The 20,492-nt window shown below is 38.2% G+C and overlaps 1 protein-coding gene and 1 long non-coding RNA gene across 2 annotated transcripts in view; both read left to right on the plus strand.

The window, feature by feature from the left end:
- The window catches only part of CEP192 (centrosomal protein 192), a 103,680-nt gene extending 97,188 nt beyond the window's left edge, over positions 1-6,492 (plus strand). The window contains exons 56-58 of the mRNA XM_075140805.1: positions 708-822; positions 1,960-2,074; positions 5,206-6,492. Of these exons, the coding sequence (XP_074996906.1) occupies positions 708-745 (38 nt within the window). The 3' untranslated portion in view covers positions 746-822; positions 1,960-2,074; positions 5,206-6,492. The remainder of the gene's footprint in view (positions 1-707; positions 823-1,959; positions 2,075-5,205) is intronic.
- Positions 6,493-7,416: 924 nt separating this feature from the next.
- LOC142078887 (uncharacterized) lies at positions 7,417-20,250 on the plus strand. The gene is made up of 3 exons (XR_012672387.1): positions 7,417-7,699; positions 18,703-18,836; positions 19,237-20,250. It is a non-coding gene; the product is annotated as an uncharacterized LOC142078887 (long non-coding RNA).
- The last annotated feature ends 242 nt before the right edge of the window (positions 20,251-20,492 follow it).

Below are 20,492 nucleotides of genomic sequence, written 5' to 3' on the forward strand. Positions count from 1 at the left end.
GAAAATTCAGAAATAAACTATTTTTAAAAATTCATTAAGTGTCTAACACCGAGGATGTCTTTGTACCTGCCTAACCTAATTGGGATATTAGTAATCATAATTATTCAACAGCTTTGTAAAGTTTTCACATCATTGACTACAAATGGAGTTATAATACATTCTGTACACGTGCTTCAGTGTGTTTTTTGGAGATTGTTGCCCTGGCATCTGAAACTAATTAGTGTTCAGAAAACCTAGTAAAGGTGCATATCAAGACCTGGCTGTCTAGAAACTTATTTTGATCATATAAAAGGTTAAAATGATAAAGAGAATTCTGTGAAGGTTTTTTGGTGTATAAAGTAAGTTATTGAGGGCAGTGGTGGCTTTTTGAAGTAGAGTATTAAAGACTTTTGGGCATTTCTGTGGTAGGAATGCCTGTTAGGTGAAATGCTGGTATACTCGTGCTCCTATGATTTGTGGAGGAGTTGGGGGGGCTACAGGGCTATCAGAGTTCACTACGAGGTTAGTAGGTAATGTATCTTATGTATGTGAAGTATGTTAGCTTTCTATATTGCAGCATCTTTGGAAATGAGAAGAGGCATTATGGGAACAAAAGTCCTTGGAAGCTAATGAAAGAGTGCGCATTTGACGTAAGATCAGGACTGTAATTGAATATCCTGACTTTTATTCACAGCTATCTTGTTCTAACTTTTTTCTCCCCAAACTAGATAATAGAAGTTCATGCCTTTGTGCTTTCACTGTATAGCACAGATGAAGAGTATGCATGTCTTATAATCAGTTTCTGTGAAGAATCCACCTGCCTGCAGTGATGCCTCATGTTCAGTAAGAAAGATGACTGTTAATAAAGTGGCAATGTTTGCATCATATCAATTTTCTCACCAAATTTACCAGTTAAGTAGAATATTGATTCTAGCTTCCCATTTGAAAATTTGAGTTGGCATTAATAGTAGAAGAGATTTTTCTCAATGTGCTTATTAACATTAATTAATTTTTTTCTTTACAACACTGCATTAGTTCACTGGTACATCATGTAACATGGAATCTGCGTTACAGGTTCCTAGGCAGTGGTAACTTAAAAGTACAGAATAAACAAGTATTGCAAGCTGGAACATGATGGATTAAAAAGAGGGTTTTCTTTAAACATTTTATTCATTTACTTAAACTCCTCCTTAAACCTTTTCAGACTTAATGTAATGTTGTGCTGAATCTGTAGTAACAGCATGAACACCATACTCGCAGCATAAGAAAGTTATGATAGAAAATGAATTCAGCTTTCAATAACATACCATTTGACCACAAAGCTTTCCTAAGCATATCATTCAAGCTCGCATGTTTTATTTTTGCTGTATGATTGTCTGAGGAAACTCTTACATGAGCAGTTTTTAGATGTAAAATCAGATGGATATAAAGCACTTATTTACAGAAAATTAATCTATTATGTGATTATCTCTGAAAACTGGGTGCCTGGGTGGCACATTTTGGCTGTAGACCTGTAGACATTCCAATTTGAAGATGTTAGTTTGATTTCTGCCTCTTCTCTCTGACTCTGGGAATGTGTAATTTCTGAAGTGCTCAAGAGCTCAGAAAGATGCAACTAAATTGTCTGTTCTAAATATTCAGTATATTTAGAAAAATCTGCCTCATCCCTATTCCCAAAATTCGCATCCTTTTTTTTGTGGGGAAAAAAAGGAAGTCAGTGCTGACAAGATGAAACACTTAATGTAGAAATACCACTTAAAAACCTGGAATTTTTAAAGTATAAGACACTTTGTAAAGCACTCTGCCTTAATATTTTTCCTGGTTAGTGTATTCATTACTGCTATTGTATTAGCCAATTATTTGTAACACTACTTCATGTCTTTATGGCTTAAAATGCTGAATTCTGAAATAGCTTGTGCTTGCTTCCAGTGGCAGCTTGTTGTCTGGAAATGACATTTTCAGGTATGGCTTTCCTCACAGGCTCTCATCTATTGCCACCTGCCTAAATCTGACAGTTGAGCACCAGCTGGGAGTTATGACCCGGAGAAGCATGAAAGGGCTGGAGAGAGACAAAATGATCCATCAAGTCCTACTTGTAAGTCAGGTCTCCAAACATGCATTTTCTACTCTATAAATTCAAAATTAAAATACTAATGGGCATTCTTTTGTGTTCATCCAACAATTGGTTCATTAGGTAGGTATGTACAAAGAGGCTCTGCTTGTCAATGCTGTTTGGCTCTAAAAGGAGGAAAAATCGGTAGGGGTTAGGCTAGTCGTGAAATACCCCCACCCCTTTTCTACCTTCCTTCCATGTTTGTTCTGTGAGGCTGGCGGTAGGTAATACTCATCCTGCATAGAGCTGGTTTTCATTGTGAGTATTCTGTCACTAGTCACAGCTGTCAGGTATGTCAGTCATGTAGTATTGTGGTGGTGTCAGAGACATAATCAGAGAGATTAGGTGGACACAAAGAGCTCTGAATGAGGTGGTAATTGCGTTCAGGGGGAAAAGAGAGTTAAAGAAAGAAACTTTCCTTTCTCACAAGATCCGTTAAAGAGGTGACAGCTAATATATTAAAGCTGGAACAAGATAATTGTGGTAAGAATCTTTGTGTGTTCTCCCTAAAATGCAGTGTGCTCACAATAAATATTCAAATGCTTATTTTGTGTTGTGAATACCAGATAACCATTTACAGTGAAATGCAACCTCTTTCAAAAAGTTTAAATTCATTGCCAAGAATGTTCTAGGAACAGTTATAAAACTCAAAAGGAATATTGGTGCTATACTGAATCACAAAAATGCCATCTTATGAAAGCTTCTTTGCAGGGATTTTCTTCAAATTGGTCCAAGTGATGGAAAAGAAATACTGAGATGCCAGCCATGGGCCGTGCTCTTCCAGACTTTACGCTTTGAGTAGTACTTTGAATAGTACCTCTCCCCCTCCTCTTTTTTTTTCTTTTTTTTTTTTTTTTAAAAAAACAGTGAGACTACTTGAGTATCTGTTTACATTACACTTGTGCTGTATTAATGCCATGCTTCAGAATTGCTACTTACCTGTAGGATCCAGGAAGGAATTCCCCTTCCCTTCCCTTCCCTGGCTTCTGAAAGGTTTTCTTTTTGTGGTTTTTTTTTTTTTGTTTGTTTGGGGTTGGTTTGGTTTGGGTTTTTTTGTTTGTTTTGTTTTGTTTTTTCTCTGTTTTCATTTCCCTCCCTACCTTCTTCTGAAGCACTGAAGATTGCTACAAGTGTACACACAAGGTTGGCAGAGTATACTGGTGGTTTCTTTGGCAATAAAGTCTTTTAAGCACCTGGTCAGTGTATTTTGCTTCCTGTCACTAGATTTGGGGTCAAGTCCTCTGTCCCCTCCAGTCCAAATACACAGGGGTAAATGTTTTTGTTTCCTCTTCATGGTTTGAACCTTTTCCTGTGTCCCTCTGGGAGCTCTTTAAAATTTCAGCTGCTGCAAGGACTTAGGAAACTGTTGATCTCTGCTCTCCCCTGCTCTTATGCTAGGGCTCACGTATTATAGATTTTGGTTATTTGATGTGGGCCAATGGATTCCTAGGCCAAATAAGATGCTAGGAAGAAACGTCAACAGCTTTTGGAGTGTTATAAGTTAACAAAAGAGATGTTACATAGACCCTCCTGAGTTAGGAATTAATTCCATGGCTGATTGTGATTGTGGAAAAATAAGCTTCCATGACCAACCCCATGTTCTTTATGATCCCAGTGAACAGCTACCTTGATTCCCTGGCTTTGCACAGCTGCTGACATATTGAATGGTTAATCTGAAATCAACAGCACTGCTGAGTATTCTTCACTATCAATGAGTATAAAATTTATAAGTAATGAGTATAAAAGCTAAACGTAACTACTAGTGGCAAAATCAGTCCCACAACAAATTCAAATAATACCAAACATTGTCCATCCATTGTACCGCTTGCCATCAGAAAACATGAAAAACAGAGTTTCATTTCTGTCCATTAACTTCTTGGTATCTCACTAGTATTTCTATGTTGACTGAAGTAAAAATCCAGTCTGGCAATCTTTCCTCACAGAACTCTCACAGGCTTCAATGACAACTGTATATGTATAAGAAATGCCATATTAAACCCTATTGTGATAAACTTTTCATGTCTCCCTTAACATTCAAAACAATACTTTTCCATTTTATTTTGCAGCACCAAGTTCTACTAAACCTTGCAATGTAAAATGAGAAATTGGTGATAGCGAGATAATGGTGTTGGTCAGAAAATCTTATTTGACTGATTCTTCATATAAATGAAAGTAGTTTCACATTTCTCGTGGTATTTATGGATGGCAGTGGTGGTTTTCCAAGCCTTCTTTTCTTGCTGGCTATTCTGATTGATACTGAAATGGGTTGATAAGAGTCACCTCCAAAGACAGGGAAAGATCTGACACAATTCCATTGTAACAATCCTGCAAGTGCTTTTAGGATAGTTGAGCCACCATGTATTGGTATAATGGATTGATCAGTTTGATTCTTTTGATAGAGGTAAATCACTTTGATGCAGGTTAATTCAGGCTGTGTTTACAGAGGTTACTCTGATCCCTTTTTCAGGCTACTATATGTGTTTTCAAAGAAACAATACCCCGAAACCTTTAGAGAATGAAAACCCATTCCTCCCTATTTACAGAAAAGTATTTTTTTCTTTCAAACCGGGAGCCTACAAAATAAGTCTTACGTTTTCATCATAATCCTTTATGAGTTTTAAATCTATTTTTTAAGTTGGCAATTTTAAATGGTTCCTGGTGAGTAGAGCCCTGGTGAGCTTCAAAACCACACACAGTTTCAATGAAGCTGTGTGAACCTGCTTCAGAATCTCTGCAAGTTTTCCAAGCTTTTATGCTCTCGTATGGTTTACAGACAAAAACCTACAGGGGTCCCATTTAAAGCCTCCTAGCAGCTAAAAGATAGAGAAAAAATGGCTTTTAAAAAACCTGAAGTACCCTCTTACGAGTGCATTAAAAGCAATTTTGTTTGCTTTCCACTTTCAAAATGCTTCAAGCCGCCAAAGACGCGATGTTAGAAAATGACTCATGAGTACCAGAGAGAAACAGTCTTTGAAAGTTTGTTCATAGTAAAGGATGATAGCTAGGCAAGTGCGGCTTCTGTATTCAGAAAGAAATATCTTGTGTCCTCATATTGCAGGTTTTTTTTTCTTTTTCAATAATCTGTTCAGATGTTCTTCACCTTTATCTTACAGGTTTTCAGCAATTGTGCGAAAATCAGCTCAGAACTTCTGTTTGTTTGTTCCTGTGGATGCTTTCAGCGTTTGGAGACCAGGGCCTCCATGGAGAGGGAAGGAAATGCCAAAGCAACGAAGGCTCATAATTTAACCCACTGGCATGTGTAAGATTCAAAGAGCAGGAAAAATTTTCTTCCTTTCAGGTAAATCAGGGTGTGTCACCCTGTTGATTCTCTAAGAGTATATCCTGTAGGGTTTAGGAGCTTTTAGTATTGGGTTATGGTTTTTTTTTTAATTTTCATTGCGGTGCTTGGTATTGGAGTGGTTTCTTGATTTATTTGCTCTGTGGGAAGCATTGGGTGCAAAGGCAAAGTATTAAAATGTCCTCCTCACTTTGATATTGATACAGCTTCTCACAGTTCTCTCTCTCTCTCTCCCTCTCCCACCCGACAAGTGTGGAGTAGACTTTCCAAAATTCAAGAATATTTGGACCTTGTATTCTGTTCTAAGCCTCTCTTGAACAAACATGCTTTCCTTTCTAAATTGTTTTGCTGAGTATTAGGGACAGAAGATTCATTTAACGGAATCTAGAGATGAGCTGACAAAACAAATTTTAGTGAAATGTTGAAGTTTATTTTCTAATGATTTAAACAGATGGTACCTATAAGAATCTCTCACAAAACCATGCCTTTTGAAGGCTTACCTTGTGCACTTTATGGTTTCTTCTATGGAATAAACAGGAGTTGTGCATTAGGATCAGAGGGGCATTTCCCATGGTATGGTGCAATCTCAGTTTTATTGCAAGTAGAAATTTTACAGATATAGATTATATAAATATATATGTTGTCATTATTCAAGTGTAATTCTACAATATAGTTAAAAACCTATTTTTGTTTTTCATAGTTGATTGTACTGGCAATTCAAAAAAGTCTTTCTTCTAAATGTAGCATATTTGATATGAAAAAACATGGAGGAAATGGACTAACAGCATTAACTTTTAATGTTTCTAGTTCTAAATTTTTAAACTTCATGTATCCACCAGCCCCTTAGCTTTCTCTCTAGAGAGTTAAAAAGAAGAAAGGAAAATTTTGATGCACTTAGTTGTTGACAATAGCTGAAAGTTGAATAAATATTACAAGAATTGAGGAACTAAAAGAATTAAATGAAAAGACAGAAATGGTAGTACAAAGTATCTAAGCTGTCCTTGTGACAAAACAGAAAGCAAGATGTGTGTGAACAGGATGGGAACGTAACCTAAGACCATGAGATAAAGATTCTTACCTGGTTTTAATTGTGAAAACACAACCATGAGCTTAAAAGCTGTCTCTAGAAAGAATCCTGGCTTACAGGCTAGCAACCTATTGTGTAGTTGAATAATAATTTAAGAGGTTTGGTATTTTTAGAAATCAAGTAAATTAAGTCATGGGATGGAATTTCCAAAGCATTTGCATATCTAGAACAACAGTTGGCGCTTACTCTTGCCATTTAGTTGCATAAACCATTTAATGTAGGCAAATTATGTACTTCCCCAAAACTCTTCCCCTTCACACCTGCATAGCTTTTCCTGTGTTCAAACAATACGTGTTAGGCAGCTAGTGTATGTCAGGAAGTAATTTCAGAGCCTTTTCCGTATGCTACATATTTCTTGCATGGTCTCTATAGTTTCTGCGTACCTCTGTCCCTTGTGGTCACCCCTGAAGTCCTGAAAGGAACTACTGTCATAGCTCCAGGCATCTCTGTGTGGCCTGTAGGAGTTAGTCCGTTAGGATTTTCAGTACTGCTGTAAACAAGAAAAGATGTTTGTGAGTTTAAAAAAACCCACCAAACTCCAAAACAAACGAACAAAAAACCCCCTGCAGAAGAACTGAGGCTGTTTCCCAGAACTGCTATAGTAATACGGAATTACTCAAAAGAAGAATAATCATTAGGCATCGCCAGAAATGAAACCAGCTATGCTGCCGCAGTATAGTAGTTACCCTCTTAGGAAGGATCTACTTCTGTACTGCTTCAGTAAGGAGGTTACCATGGATCTTATTTTATGGCATGGAGGTTCTCATCCAGTCTTTTGTAGAAAGATGAATTTTATTTTGTGTAATTGCAAAAGCACATTTATGAGTGTAGAATGAAATAGAAATTCATATATTGAAATGAAGCTTGCATGTGGAACATTAAAAAATAATTTAAAACAGTTCTTTATTTTGGTGGAGTAGAGAATGAGACAAACAGGTGAAAAATGTTAACTTGTTGAAGGTAAGGAAGTTGTGAGGTCTTTTAAACAAAGGTTTTGAGAAGAGACTGGATACTTTGACACTTGGCTGTGCAGAAAGAGTGTTGTTTGGGGATTAAGTACAAGATGTTAGCTTTAGCAACACAGATGAGTAATATACTAATATAATTTTTCTTGATTCTAGCAATGTATAGAAAATAAGCTGCCTTTTAGAAGACAAAATTGTAGATTAATGAAGTCATGGGCAGAAGTTATTGTCTGGATCTTGCTACGCTTGCAGAAGAGGTAACTGCCCCTCAGCTGCTTGTCACCGTCTTGTCAGCTGGTGATTATCATCGTCTCAGATCTGTTTGTTGTGTGTGTTGTCATTTTCTAACTTGTATGTCAAAATGAGTTAGGTTAGAAAGACGTTTGTGTTTTTTTTTTTTTAACTTAACTTGGTTCACTTTGAAGGCAACAGATTGTGGAACATTTGTAATAAAAGCCCCTCCAGCAGATAATCTCTAGCAGAAGGGTGATGACAGGCAGCTGGAGGTTGTAACCTCTTCTGAGCTGGAGGAGTTTTTTAAGACACATTAGTTGTTCCAAAACTTGGGTGGAAGCAAGCATATCTGCTGCAGGGGCGGGGATCTTGGAGACACCCCTCACCCTGGAAAGCTGCTTCTGGCATTTCCACAGCCAGGACCCACCCATGCTGCTGATCTGCTCCCTTCTATAGGCATGTGACTTAGAGCAGGGTGTCAGTATTTAGAGCCTGTTTGGGTCAGAAAGACATGCTGGAGTGGAAAGCAGGCCACCTTGGATGCCAAGTATTAAGGATGCCTTTGTCAGCTTGGCTGAAGACCAGCCCAGCTACAGGTACCATTTTTTATGAACTTCATGAGATTGGGTTGAAACCCAATGCTCTTGTCCCCTAACTGCAACAAAAGGGGGTATAGCTGCTGCAGCAGCGACAGCAGACTGTGTGGTCTGTTAATGCCCTGGAGTGCACTGCAGTTCTTGAAAACCTGCTTCCTCAGTAATCCAGTTTTATATATGCTGAAGTGATAACATGAAGGTTGTCCTAAGATGCTTTTCTGTTAATTTGGTAATGTGGGAGTTGCATGATAATTGCCTTGGGGAACAGTGGGCTTCATATGTTGCACTTTTGGTGGATAAAGCCCACACTGCTTCGTTAGGCAGATTCTTGTCATGTGAAAGACTCTTGTGTCATAGAGTCCAGGCATGAAGAGGTGCACCTCTGCACCACCAATACTTGCTGTCCAGAGGTTGGTCCCTTTTTGACCTGGACAAAATAATCTTAGTCACTTTGACACATCAAAACAAATATTCAAGAAAAAAGCCTGCTGTCACATGGCAAGGTCTGTGAAAAAGATAGTATCCTGCTTCTTAAACAGGGAGGGAAGCAGCCTGTGGTGAGATGAGCTTTTTATGAGCAGCAGTTTTCAACAGGTCTGTAGGCAGTGCAGAAATAAGTCACATTCCTTCTTAAAACAACAAAGCCAATGCAGGTCAGTGTGCTAAAGCATTTGTTCTTCTAGATGCACAAGTTGAGGACTTACTAGTACGGGAGGCAGTACTTCCTCTCTGCAGAGGAGGAACTCCATAGTGCTTAGCCCAGTTAATGTGTGTATCTCAGGATATGAAACATCATAAATATTGATATCTAAAGGAGGCAAATTTTGGTTCCCCTTGCCAAGAATTTGTCGTACTTGATTATCCAAGGATAGGATGCGGTCTATTTTCTGTGTTACTATGGTAGGCCTAAGATCTAGCAGGTCAGACTAATACATGGTCCCTCAAATGGATCTTAGTGTTTGAAGATGAAGATAGATTTGTACTCAGTCCCAAAGTCCAAGAAGTCATGTCAGGAAAAGCACTTTGTTTAGAACTCTGGAAGGAAGAGTGACTTGGAAGAAAGTCACTAGCTCAAAAATTGTATTAAGAGTGGTAATATCTAGTACAACAGAGAAATTTATTTATTGTATGACCACAATGTTTTCTTCTAAAAAAAAAAAAAAATCAACTATAATAACACCATTTTCTTTCTGAAATTTGCCTTGCTGTGACTTACAAATCTAAACAATTTTTAATCAAAAACCTAGGGCCACGAGAGTATGAGCTGGAGGAAAGGTAAAAAGTCTCTTCACCTGTTCTGGCATAGGAAGTGTTGATGTGCACCTTTATATTCAACTGAGAAAAGTAGAAGGACCTGTGGTGGAGAGAGTGTTTTACTTGGTCTTGCCTTCTGTAGAGATTGGGGTACGGGCCTAATCTTGTAACTCCACATTCCTGAATCTCTGGCTTTAATTACCGAGAACAATGTATAATCACAAGGACTTCGGGCTTCTTAGTGGGAACAGAACATGCTGGCTGTTCAGTGCAGCATCCTTGCATCTAGATCAGTACTGTTTCAGCATCGAGCTTCTGTAGATTCTCAGTCTTGATAAATTGAAACTCTCAAAGCACTGAAGGGTAACTTGTTTCTATTGTAGCTAACTCTTGTGATGTTTGTTTTAGAAATGACTCGAGTACTCATGTCAGTTAAAGAGTAAGCGTTAAGTTGCTGAAACAATCTACTTACTGGGATGCATCTGAAGGAAAGGATTTCTCTTTCATACAGCTATTGTATCTGATCATCTCTTATTCACTTCTTTGTTTAGAACTCTGGAAGGAAGAGTGACTTGGAAGAAAGTCAGTAGCTCCAAAACTGTATTAAGAGTGGTAATATCTATTACAACAGAGAAATTTATTTGTTGTATGACCACAATGTTTTCTTGTAAAAAAAAAAAAAAAATCAATTATAATAATACCATTTTCTTTCTGAAATTTGCCTTGCTGTGACTTACAAATCTAAACAATTTTTAATCAAAAACCTGCCATTGAACAAAAGCTACATATAGTATGTCTTTGCAGAACTTAAAGACGACCATGCAGCAGAAAATATCAATACCAACTATTAAAATAAACAGGTGTTCCTGAAGGTGCAACTGAATGTTGCTGGCTAAAAGACATGTTTAATCCCTTTCTGAGATGGAATTTTGCAAGGCAACTGGGGGCCGACTGATTGTAAAAGGGCTTATTATGAGGCTGAGACATTGTTGGGGCTGGATACTCTTTGAATGGCATCTCGATGTCAGCCTAGCCCTGTGCTGATTTTGCTTTCTTTCTCATTCTTAGGGAATAGCTAAATGACACACATTCTTCTTCCTGTTGATGAGGTAAATCGTAAACATCCCTCTAGACTCCCAGATTCACCTTCTACAGTGATCTATCTCAGCTGTGGCAATGCAAAGTTTCTTTCACGCAATTAATGGGATAATTATATCAGAATGATGAGATCATGCCTTTTGCTGAAAAGAATAGAGATCTTTCATGAACAAAGAGAGCTTTATTTAAATCTTTGCAAATAAAGCACCATTTTATTCAGTGAAAGTGGGTGACTGCTACAATTTGGGTAGGCACAGCATGGCATGAAGGTGAACTCACTCTGTAGAGTGGTAGGTAGAGCTTTGGGGTGGCTGTCTCAGAACAAAATAAGCGATTTTTTTTTGTCTGTTTTTTTTCCTGCTTGCACAGACTAGTAGAGTAGCGTGCAGGCAGTTTTAATATTGCCTAAGAAAACCTAAGACTGTTGGAAGTAATTTCATTTGTTTGCTAAATAAATGTAGAAGACCCATCTCAGTCCTTTCCAGTGTATCAAGACTTTTCACGTAGGTAGATATCGTGCATGTAAATGAAATTATAGTGGTGGACAGCTCTGTCATCTGGGGGAACTACTGAGACTCACAAACTGATCCTGAGTTATGAGCCATATCCAAACAGAAACATGGAAAATATTTCCACTCTTGATTATTTAGGCTTATATGTTTGTACAAGGGAAAACCTAATGACACTGCTAAGAGAAATACATGGGTCTGAGATATTTTTACAATTCTTTTTTTAAGCTGCAGAGCATATTTTTTTCTTTAAAAAAGTCATTCGGTGAATACTAATTTTAGTCTGACTTTTGACACTGTTCTAAGTGACATCTGGATTTCATATAAAATCATATGTCTGGTACAAAGCTGAGACTGCCCACTGACAAATAAATTCCTATGCTCATGTAATTCTCTTCAAGAACAGACAAATCACAGCTATACGGACTCCAAAGCAGTTTTGGTTTTATTTCTGGTGGCAGATGCGATTCTTACGTTCTCAGAGGCTTCTTTAAATGAACTCATCATCTAGCCTGTGTCTGGATCGTTGCAGTTAACTACCAAGTAGAGTCTATACCAGTTAATAGTAGGACTTGTGGATGGGGAGAAGTCTCCTTGATGTTGCTACAACCTTCCCTGTATTAGCGAGTGATCTGTGAAACCGGAGGGGCCCGGTAGGTGAGGGGGTCGCTTGGAGCCTCTTCCAGCAGCAGCTGTGCAGCCTCTGGCTGAATGCCCCATGCAACTGTTTAAACGCTCCAAGCGCTGGCGTTCCCTGCCAAGATTTCCATGCTGCTGTTGGGCTGCGGTGCCAGGAATGGGGTTGAACAGAACAATATCTTCTTTGCTCTGCTGCCTTGCCCCCAGCAGAAGGGCAGATACTTGGAGGGAGAAAGGGCTTGGAGATAACATTGTGTCTGTTTCCCTGGAGAGGCTCTGAGGTCTCTGCCTGGCCTCACTGCATGCGGTGGAATTCAAGTTTTGATGTTGCTCATCTCTCATGCTTTCAGGATAACAAATGGAGTACAGCAGAGAAATAAATAAATAGCACTGTAAAAACAAAGATTAAACACAAATAAATACTAAGAAGATAGTTCTAATTCCTGTGAGCAGGAACAAGCTTTATTGTCTTACAGTTGTTGAGTTTTGAAGCAATACAGTTTGGGATAGTTACGTGCTAAAAAGCTGCGAATGGCATAGCTACAAATAAACCATCAGCAGGTATTTATTTGCCCATGTATGCACGCTGGTGAAAAGTCTCAAGTTTGAGGAACAAAGATAATATTTCACACATTTGTCATCTTGCCAGAAAGACATAGCTTGCAGAAGTGAAATTTTCTGGAAACAATGTAACTTAGATTGGCATAAGATATAGGTGTGGCTGTATTTTATAAAAATGTTGCCAGACTGTCTGACATAATGTAAGTGCACGTATATTGAGAGTATACATACACGAATAACCTGCTTGGTCTCTAACTCCTTATTCTAAGTAAATTACTCCAAGTCAGCTGTTTTGCATTAACTGCATGCAAATTGTTATTGTCAGGTCAATATGAGCTAATTCAAAGACATTTATTTTCTTGATTAAAGACCAACTTCTTTTTCATGCGTTGCTGGGGCAGAGTATACATTTTATAGAAAATAATTGCAGACGAACTGATTTGTAGTAAATTTGACGTCCTTGCTTAACTTGTGACAATTTGTTCATGAATTCTTACTGTTAAAGTGTGGCATAGTGAATAGGATACTAAACAAGCATGACGTTAATCTGCACAAGTGGGACAGAGCTTCTACCAAGGGGAACTTCTTTCTTTCTATATGTATTCCTGATTCATCCTTTGGGCAGTCTCCATTCTATGCAATGAAAGGAAAACTACTGTAGAAATGATAACATGTAATAATAGAAAATGAACAAAAATAGAGGTTAATGCAACAGTGTAAATTGACTCATATTTCTGCAAATGATGATATTGTATCAGAAAAATTTCTGAAGTTGCATTAATCTGTAACAGGAGTTTTTCAATGTTAGGATTACAATCCATCCTTTCACTTAACATTTAAAAAACCCCCCAAACTTTAGTATATGGCATCACTACCTATTGTGTAAATAGTTTCCTAACCTAGGAAAACTATTTCCATTTTTGCTTGTGAAAGTCTGTATTACATAGTGTATAATGCGTAGTGTTACTAATCAGTTGCAGAAGACTATCCTTGAACATAGTACTTTCTCACTCCTTAGATTTGAGAGAGAAATACAGGGTTTTTTCTTACATCTCATTACGTTAAACTTCTGAATCAGGGTATCATTTTCACAACATGATGGGGCACATCTCGGTACTTTAGCCCTCACTAGAGACATGTGAATGACCTGTTAGGATGGTATCTATAATGATGATATAGAGCTTTGGAGTTAAAATTTTGAGATGTAGAAACATTTTTTTTCCACAAATTTTGAATATATTTTTCTAGTCGTGTCTTGTTTAAAGTGGTTCAGCTGTCAGTGAAGAGTGCTGAAGATGCCAGCCAAAGGAATAGTCAGCGTGTTAAAGGAAAAAAGTGTAAAAATCTATCATTTTTATGTATTTTGCGTTCTTGCAACTTGTTATACTGATGCTAAAATAACTGGGAAAAATCCTTTTTAACAGCTTTTTTTATATTGGCCTCTGTTCTTGGTGTCTGTGAGGTATGTTAACATCTGTAGGTAGTCTGCTTATAAATAAATAAGTAGCTAAGGAAGTATCTGAGAGAAGAGACAGCAAGTTATTGGAGGAACTGTTAATACGCTTGTACAGATCTGAGCATTAGAGAACTGTTTGTCTTTTTTCAAGCTGTTTGTGATCTAGTGGTTGGAGTTTGAATGCAGGAATGAATTCTGCTGCTCAGCCTTCTCTGTAGTTGTTTTCTTGCCTATAGAATAGGAATAATGCTTGTGTATGTCTGGGTTGGTGAGATTGAACTGATTAGTGACAACAAAATGCTTTGAGAGCCTTTAATGGAAGGCATTAAACAACTGTATGCTATGCAGATTTTCAGTGTTAAAAATATATTACAGATGACCTGCAAAAGCAGTGGGGAGCATAAAAAAAAGTCACTAGGGTACCTTTAACATGAAAGAGCAAAGAGACAGTTCCTAAGATCCCTTTGGGAGGAGTAAGCTAGAAGGGAATAATATAACAGTCTTACTTGCAGTATTTCTGTAAGCAATTGTAGAAACATTTTTCCAGACATGAAAAAATGCCTTTGGTCATAGCAGCAGATGAAGCAAAGCAGGCATATGGTCAGCAGCAGGTTCCACTTGTTCCCATTCTGACAATACAGGTATCTGATACAGTGGGCAGCGTTAGCCTGGGATGCCTGAAGGTGATGTAGACTTGCCTCTTAGGCATGAAAAGCCTCAGCTACTACTCACATGACAATATATGCAATTTGAGTAGTGTAATCTGTCCAACCTATTTGCCTTAATTTTAATTATCTTCCATCACAGTAAAGCCTTCAGATTTTTCAATGCTGCATTAATGCAAAAGCTTTAATTTAAAAGGAGTCCAAAAGCGGGGAGGGATAAAAAAGGAGAAAGAGAAAAGAAGTAGTTGTAGTAAGTGGACACTGGGAACTTCTCAGAGCTCTCCAGCTTTATCCTTGGGGAGAGTTGAAGGGCAGAACTAGAAGAAATTTCTTGCAATGTAGGGTTCTTAAAATGAAGGCAATTATATTTCAAAGTTAAGCACTGACCAGGTGCTCTGTACTGTGCCAGGGACACAGTGAAGATGATCCTTATAGCAAAAAATGAGGGATTTTTGAAGTGTGTCAATAGAACAATAGAATTATTCTGTGAAGCCCTAAAGAAGAAGAATAGAGTAGCTTTCAAACACGTGGATTTGTCAAGTTACTAGGAAGGATTTGAAAGCTAGGAGTATGGGCAGCTGAATAGGAATGATTTTATTAGTGAACAGAAAAGACAAGCTTATAGATTGTAATACTGACTCTCCCATTACAGTTAAGCATAAGATGATTCTGCTGTTGTTGATAATCAATTCCATTACGCATCCTTCTCATATGATTTGCCTCTTTTCATGTGAGACTATCCAAAGTTTTGGGGTTTTAAAGTCATGGCTTCATATGAGTACTAGATGGGCACAGTGTTCTTTATTGAATACCTCTTCTATAGGTTTTGTGGGTGTGTATCTGTGTGTGTAAAATGAGTCTGATCCAGGTCCTACTGAAGTCAATGGGATTTCTGATGTGGACCTGAAAAGAGTTAGGATCTTGTCCAACAATATTTGGCAATTCTTTCATTTAAAAGTGCTTTGCAAACTAATTACTTCCCTCACAACTAACATAAACCAGTACAGTAGGACTGGTAGCTAAGAAAGTAATTTTGGCTATGTTTTTGGAGAAAAAGGGGGTTTTGGTAGTACTTTAAAAATAAAAAATTGTAGAATAACAAGCCGTGAATAGCTGCTTTGTGGTCCAGTAAACAGAACACTGTAGAATAAACCAGGAGAATTTGAATCAGTTCCCAATTCTGCCTGTTCTCATAGTACATTCTTAAGGCAAATCATATTTCTTTTATTACTTAGGTTCTCTACCTGTATCATGGAAATACTAAGGCTTGTCCTCCAACATAAATCAATCTGAGACTTGGGAGTGAAAATTAAAACATATTTGGGAAATTTTATTATAAACAAGAATCTTGTATCTTTCACATGGCAAAGACTTTATTTGTAAATTATTTGTAAATTGGTAATAACAGAGTACATCCTGTGTATTATTTCATATGCTAAATCACTGAAGCAGGGTCCAAAGTGTGTTAGTGCTGTGAGAGAGTTTGGAAATAGCATTTTATTATCATTATTAATCTGCATATTGGAGGCTTTTTTCCCCCCCAGTCTGAAAAATTCACTGACTAATTTGTAAAGCAGATAAATGGATGTGAAAGCATATGGAAGTTACTAAATCTCTTTCTATTTTAATGTGGTAGTGCTATCGACATTTCAGTAAACTAGACAATTTGGTATTTCAAGTATTTATAAGTCAGGGAATCAATTCAGAACTCTAGTTGCCATTTTTCTTTTAAAGCAATGCTGTCAAAAAGAAAAATTCTGGTTCAGGTTAGGATTCCGTTCTTTCAATCTATGCTGCCTCATAAGACACTTGGTACATCCGTAAGGATCTGCTAACTCCAAGAGAAATGGTTTGAGGTTCTTTTATAAAAGAAGAATAGCCAGGATAAGACAAGAATTTGTTTATTATTTGATGATCAAATATTGTCTAATTGCTACATACATTATTGACTCTATATAATAAGATGTTGATACAGAACTCCATCTTGATTGCTGTTCAGTCATCCAGCCCTTCTTAACAGGGAATGTAATTTCTCTCTTTATTATGGTAGTATATGTGGTATTTGGTAGCTTATGTGATATGATCCAGTCCCTTTCTCTTGGTTCCTCGCAGAGTTTCCACATCATAGCTTTCTTGGCTGATTTATCAGAAGCTGAAGGTAGACCTGGCAACCTGATCTATGCTCATTCCCAGTGGAGTTTTTTTGCATTAGGCCCTTCTTTTAGGAAAAAGAGGAGGGCGTTACTGCCGTTATAGTCTGGAGAGTCTTGGGGGTGCCGGTTCTCTTAGCTGTGCGTCAGTTGTATAAATTCTGAGACAGTTAGAGTGGCCAGAGCTTTTCATCACAAGCTCCAAATTCTCTGGTGTGTTGGTGCTGTCTTCTAGAAATGTCATAGTGACCAACAGTGCAGTTTTTGAAATTTCAACAAGATATACAGAATGTGTCTCCAACTGAGATTTTTGCCATGCCTCTCGCAAGCTCTTAGATTACTTACTGTGTACGGTAGCTGGCAGAGTTCCAGTCTGGACTCAGCTGATTGCCGTCTCTATAGTACTTTGTCTAATGATGTCCTTTCCAAGCCTTTCTATTGTGGAGAACAAAGAAATGTATGCTCTCTAAGGTTACCTTATTGTTAAAACCTGAGGATGCAATCCAGATATTCATAGCACTCACTAAGTTTACAGTCTGAAATTGCATTTTATTTAGTGTGAAAACCTTTTTAGTTATGTCCATCATGACAAGAAAACCAAAACATCTCTTAAGCTTTGTATGATTAGTTAAAACTGAGATTGACATCTAGTGGAGGGGTCTAGAGGTTGAACTGGCAGGTGAACAACACATTGCAGAATAAGTATGTGTGTGTGTGTGTGCACCCATGAACAACGAACTAGCTGGAGTCTAATTTCAGTGAATGACTAGAACAAACAGGATTTTGTACAACAGCAAATGTTGTAAAGTCATCTTTCTTGTGCTGCCTTCCTTACATCCTTACATACCTTTCCCCCCGTCATTGCTTTAATACCTACCACCTACTTAACAAGGCATACAAAGTGGTCCTTTCCTGTGACGGCGCAGTCGCTGGAGTGACACCATGGCACACCACTGTAACATGCTGTTGGAAATACAGTCTGGGTTCTGGAACCCTGTGTGTGTGGTCAAGGGGCCCTACAAGTCCATCTGCGCACATCTGCTTGGGCATTGAGGTGCATGTCAAGGCGTTGCACCTACTCGGAAGTTCAGTGCAGGCTGAGGCCTCCATCCCTCTATGACTGAAACATTAGAATTTGCATTAAGATCTTGAACCACTTTGGAAAATTTCAGAATCTTTTATTAAAATACTTGACAGACCTTTTTCCTTTGAAATGGCCGAAACAATCATGGCAAGCTTGTGGTATGGTTTTTGTACGTTACTAATTTTTAAAATTTTGAGGAGATTTGATTGCTTGCCATTAGTTCCATAAATCACCTGATACAGAAATTTTCTTCCCTGACATACTCTTGTTAGTCTAATCAGAAAGGAGAGTGGAAGCCTTGAAAGGAATGACCTTCTTGGGAATCATCCAGGAGAAAGAATGTAACTTCCTGACTTTAGTGAGAGACAATTGTCTTTCTCTATTGTCATGTCTTCCCTCACTAGATTCTGCCATGATAAAAAACCAAACCACTACCACCAACAAAAAAACCAAACCACCAAAACCCAGTTCCCCGCCCCCCCAGGGGCTTGATTGAGTAGTGTCTTTTGGAAGTTAGCATATTGAAGATTTTTCTGTCCCTATGCACTGCAGGATGCCAGTGAGGTTGCAGTCTTCTTTTGTGAAACAGCAGCAGGTTAGGATTATGAGCAGTGCTTATCTGCTCGTGGTGGACAACTGGGAGATGAATCTGAATGACCTGTTGGGTAAAAAACCCTGTCGAATAGTCTTCTAACTAGTTTTAGGTGTTGTTTTATTTGTAGCATGCTTTTACATGTAGTTTAGTAAGACCAGCTTATTACGTGTGCCCATATGTTATCTGGCTATGTTCTTACTGCGGTTTGAATGTTTTTAATTTCTTCCTCCTTGTTCACTCAGCGTAACAGATAATAGGAATCAGTAATACTTGAAATACACTGATCTGTGGCTTCCTGGTGGGAAACGAGATGAGTCACCAATAACTAAAACCAACAGCTATTATGTCCCTGGGTTCAGATTTGTTCCTCTCAGTCTAATTGTTCAAATACTTGCTTTCTCCACTGGCTTCCCCCCTAGCAGTGTGGCACATCTTGTGGACTGCAAGACTGGGAAGGAAGAGGTGTTAGCAGTGGCAGCATATGTAACAAGCCCAGAGAAGGGGCCCTGCCAGTGATGATGGATATAGACACTCAGACCACATGCTTCACCAGGTTGTGTATCTCCTACCGTATCTGATGGCACGATTGGGCCAAGTATTTATTACAGAGTCAGCAGAGAACCTGTTTCCCAGGTTTCCTTGGTTCTTGCATTGGGGTTCTGGACATGGCAGGGGTGAGTGGCTGCTCCTGTTGTTAAGCTACACCCTTAGGAACGCAGCACCATGCTGTCTTCCAGTAACATTGAAATCATTTTTATTATCAGATGAATGATAAAGTAGTAAAAAGCAAAAAAAACCCCAAAAAACCTCAAAACCAAAACAAACCCCAACAGTCCAAATATTAACTATATCATTACTAGGTTTAGAGAGGAGGATAAAGAAAAGAAAGAAAATCATACACAGGTCTGCCTAAACCTTAAATCAATTATAAGAACTTTCTCTTATTTATCCAGGAAACAAACTGTCAGGATGCCTATGCAACCTCATGGATATGAAAACCCAATATTGTGATACTGTGAGTATTGCTTTCACTGAAGAGATGGTTTGGTTTTTGTGTTTTTTTTTTTTTAATAAGATAAGTTTCTTCATATAACCAGATTCTCTCTGGGATTCTTTTTAGAGTGAAACCTCTACACGGCTCCAAGATCTCCTATGATTTATAACTTTATCAGGGGATAAATGTTAACACTCCTCTTAGACTGTCTCTCTTCAAGCTTCAGAAACACTGACACTCTTCAGAGATGTTTTAAGTGGAGCCAGACCCTGAACAGAACTTGTAATGGTAATTTTGGTGATTAAAAGGTAAAGGAATTTATATATCTGAGGAATTGTTGTATTCTGGCAGGTGCCAGTATATTAGGTTGCAAATTGTCTCTTCCAGAGATACCTTGGACAGGAACAAGAGTGCCAGCAGTATTGAGTGTCCTCTGGATTTCACTTTCCAGACATGGATCCATACATAGTGCTTTCTGAGCGTGTGCACGAGTCTGTGCATTTTGTCTGTTTTTTGCTGTTCTTCTACATGCCCAAAATATCCCAAATTGCTGCCAGGCAATTTTTTCCACTCGAGAGGTATTGTATAGAAATAATTTGTTACTTGATAGGTGATTTTGTTATGCTTTACAAAATGTTCCATGGGTTAGGGATATTCCTCTGCACATGGCAAGAATCTCTGATGGAAGTGAATGACTTCTTGTTTTCCTTGAGAAGTCATTGAAGGGAACACAGCTGAAGGATGTCAAACTCATTTGTTATAAAGTGTATACAGATTACATGGGCGCTCTCAGAAATGGAGCACTTGACTCTTGATGGCTAACTATAGAGCAAACTTGAAATCAGGGTTCTCCCAATTTATCAGATTATAAATAAATTATAAATACCAATTTATAGGTTATAAATAGTTGGGTATGGTGATTATTAACCCTGTGACCTTTTGGTGATTTTTTGCAACTTCCAAGACAAGTAGCCCCAATCCAGATTACTGGAAGCTGCTCTTTCCTGTGTTGTTTGATGTTCCTTTGGCTCGTTGTGGCTTAATCCAAAATATGTTTGCTAAAGTCATCTTTCACTGCTGATCTGACTGTTTCTGTGTTTTGGAACTATTCCACTGGTTCCCTGTTTCCCGTTACATCCAGTCACCCACGGCACAAACGGCAGGCCGTCACCTCCATGATCTTCAAAGCTTGGCACTCTTAATTCTGGGTTGGCA

Source organism: Calonectris borealis, chromosome 2 (assembly GCF_964195595.1).
Source record: "Calonectris borealis chromosome 2, bCalBor7.hap1.2, whole genome shotgun sequence".
Taxonomy (NCBI): domain Eukaryota; kingdom Metazoa; phylum Chordata; class Aves; order Procellariiformes; family Procellariidae; genus Calonectris; species Calonectris borealis.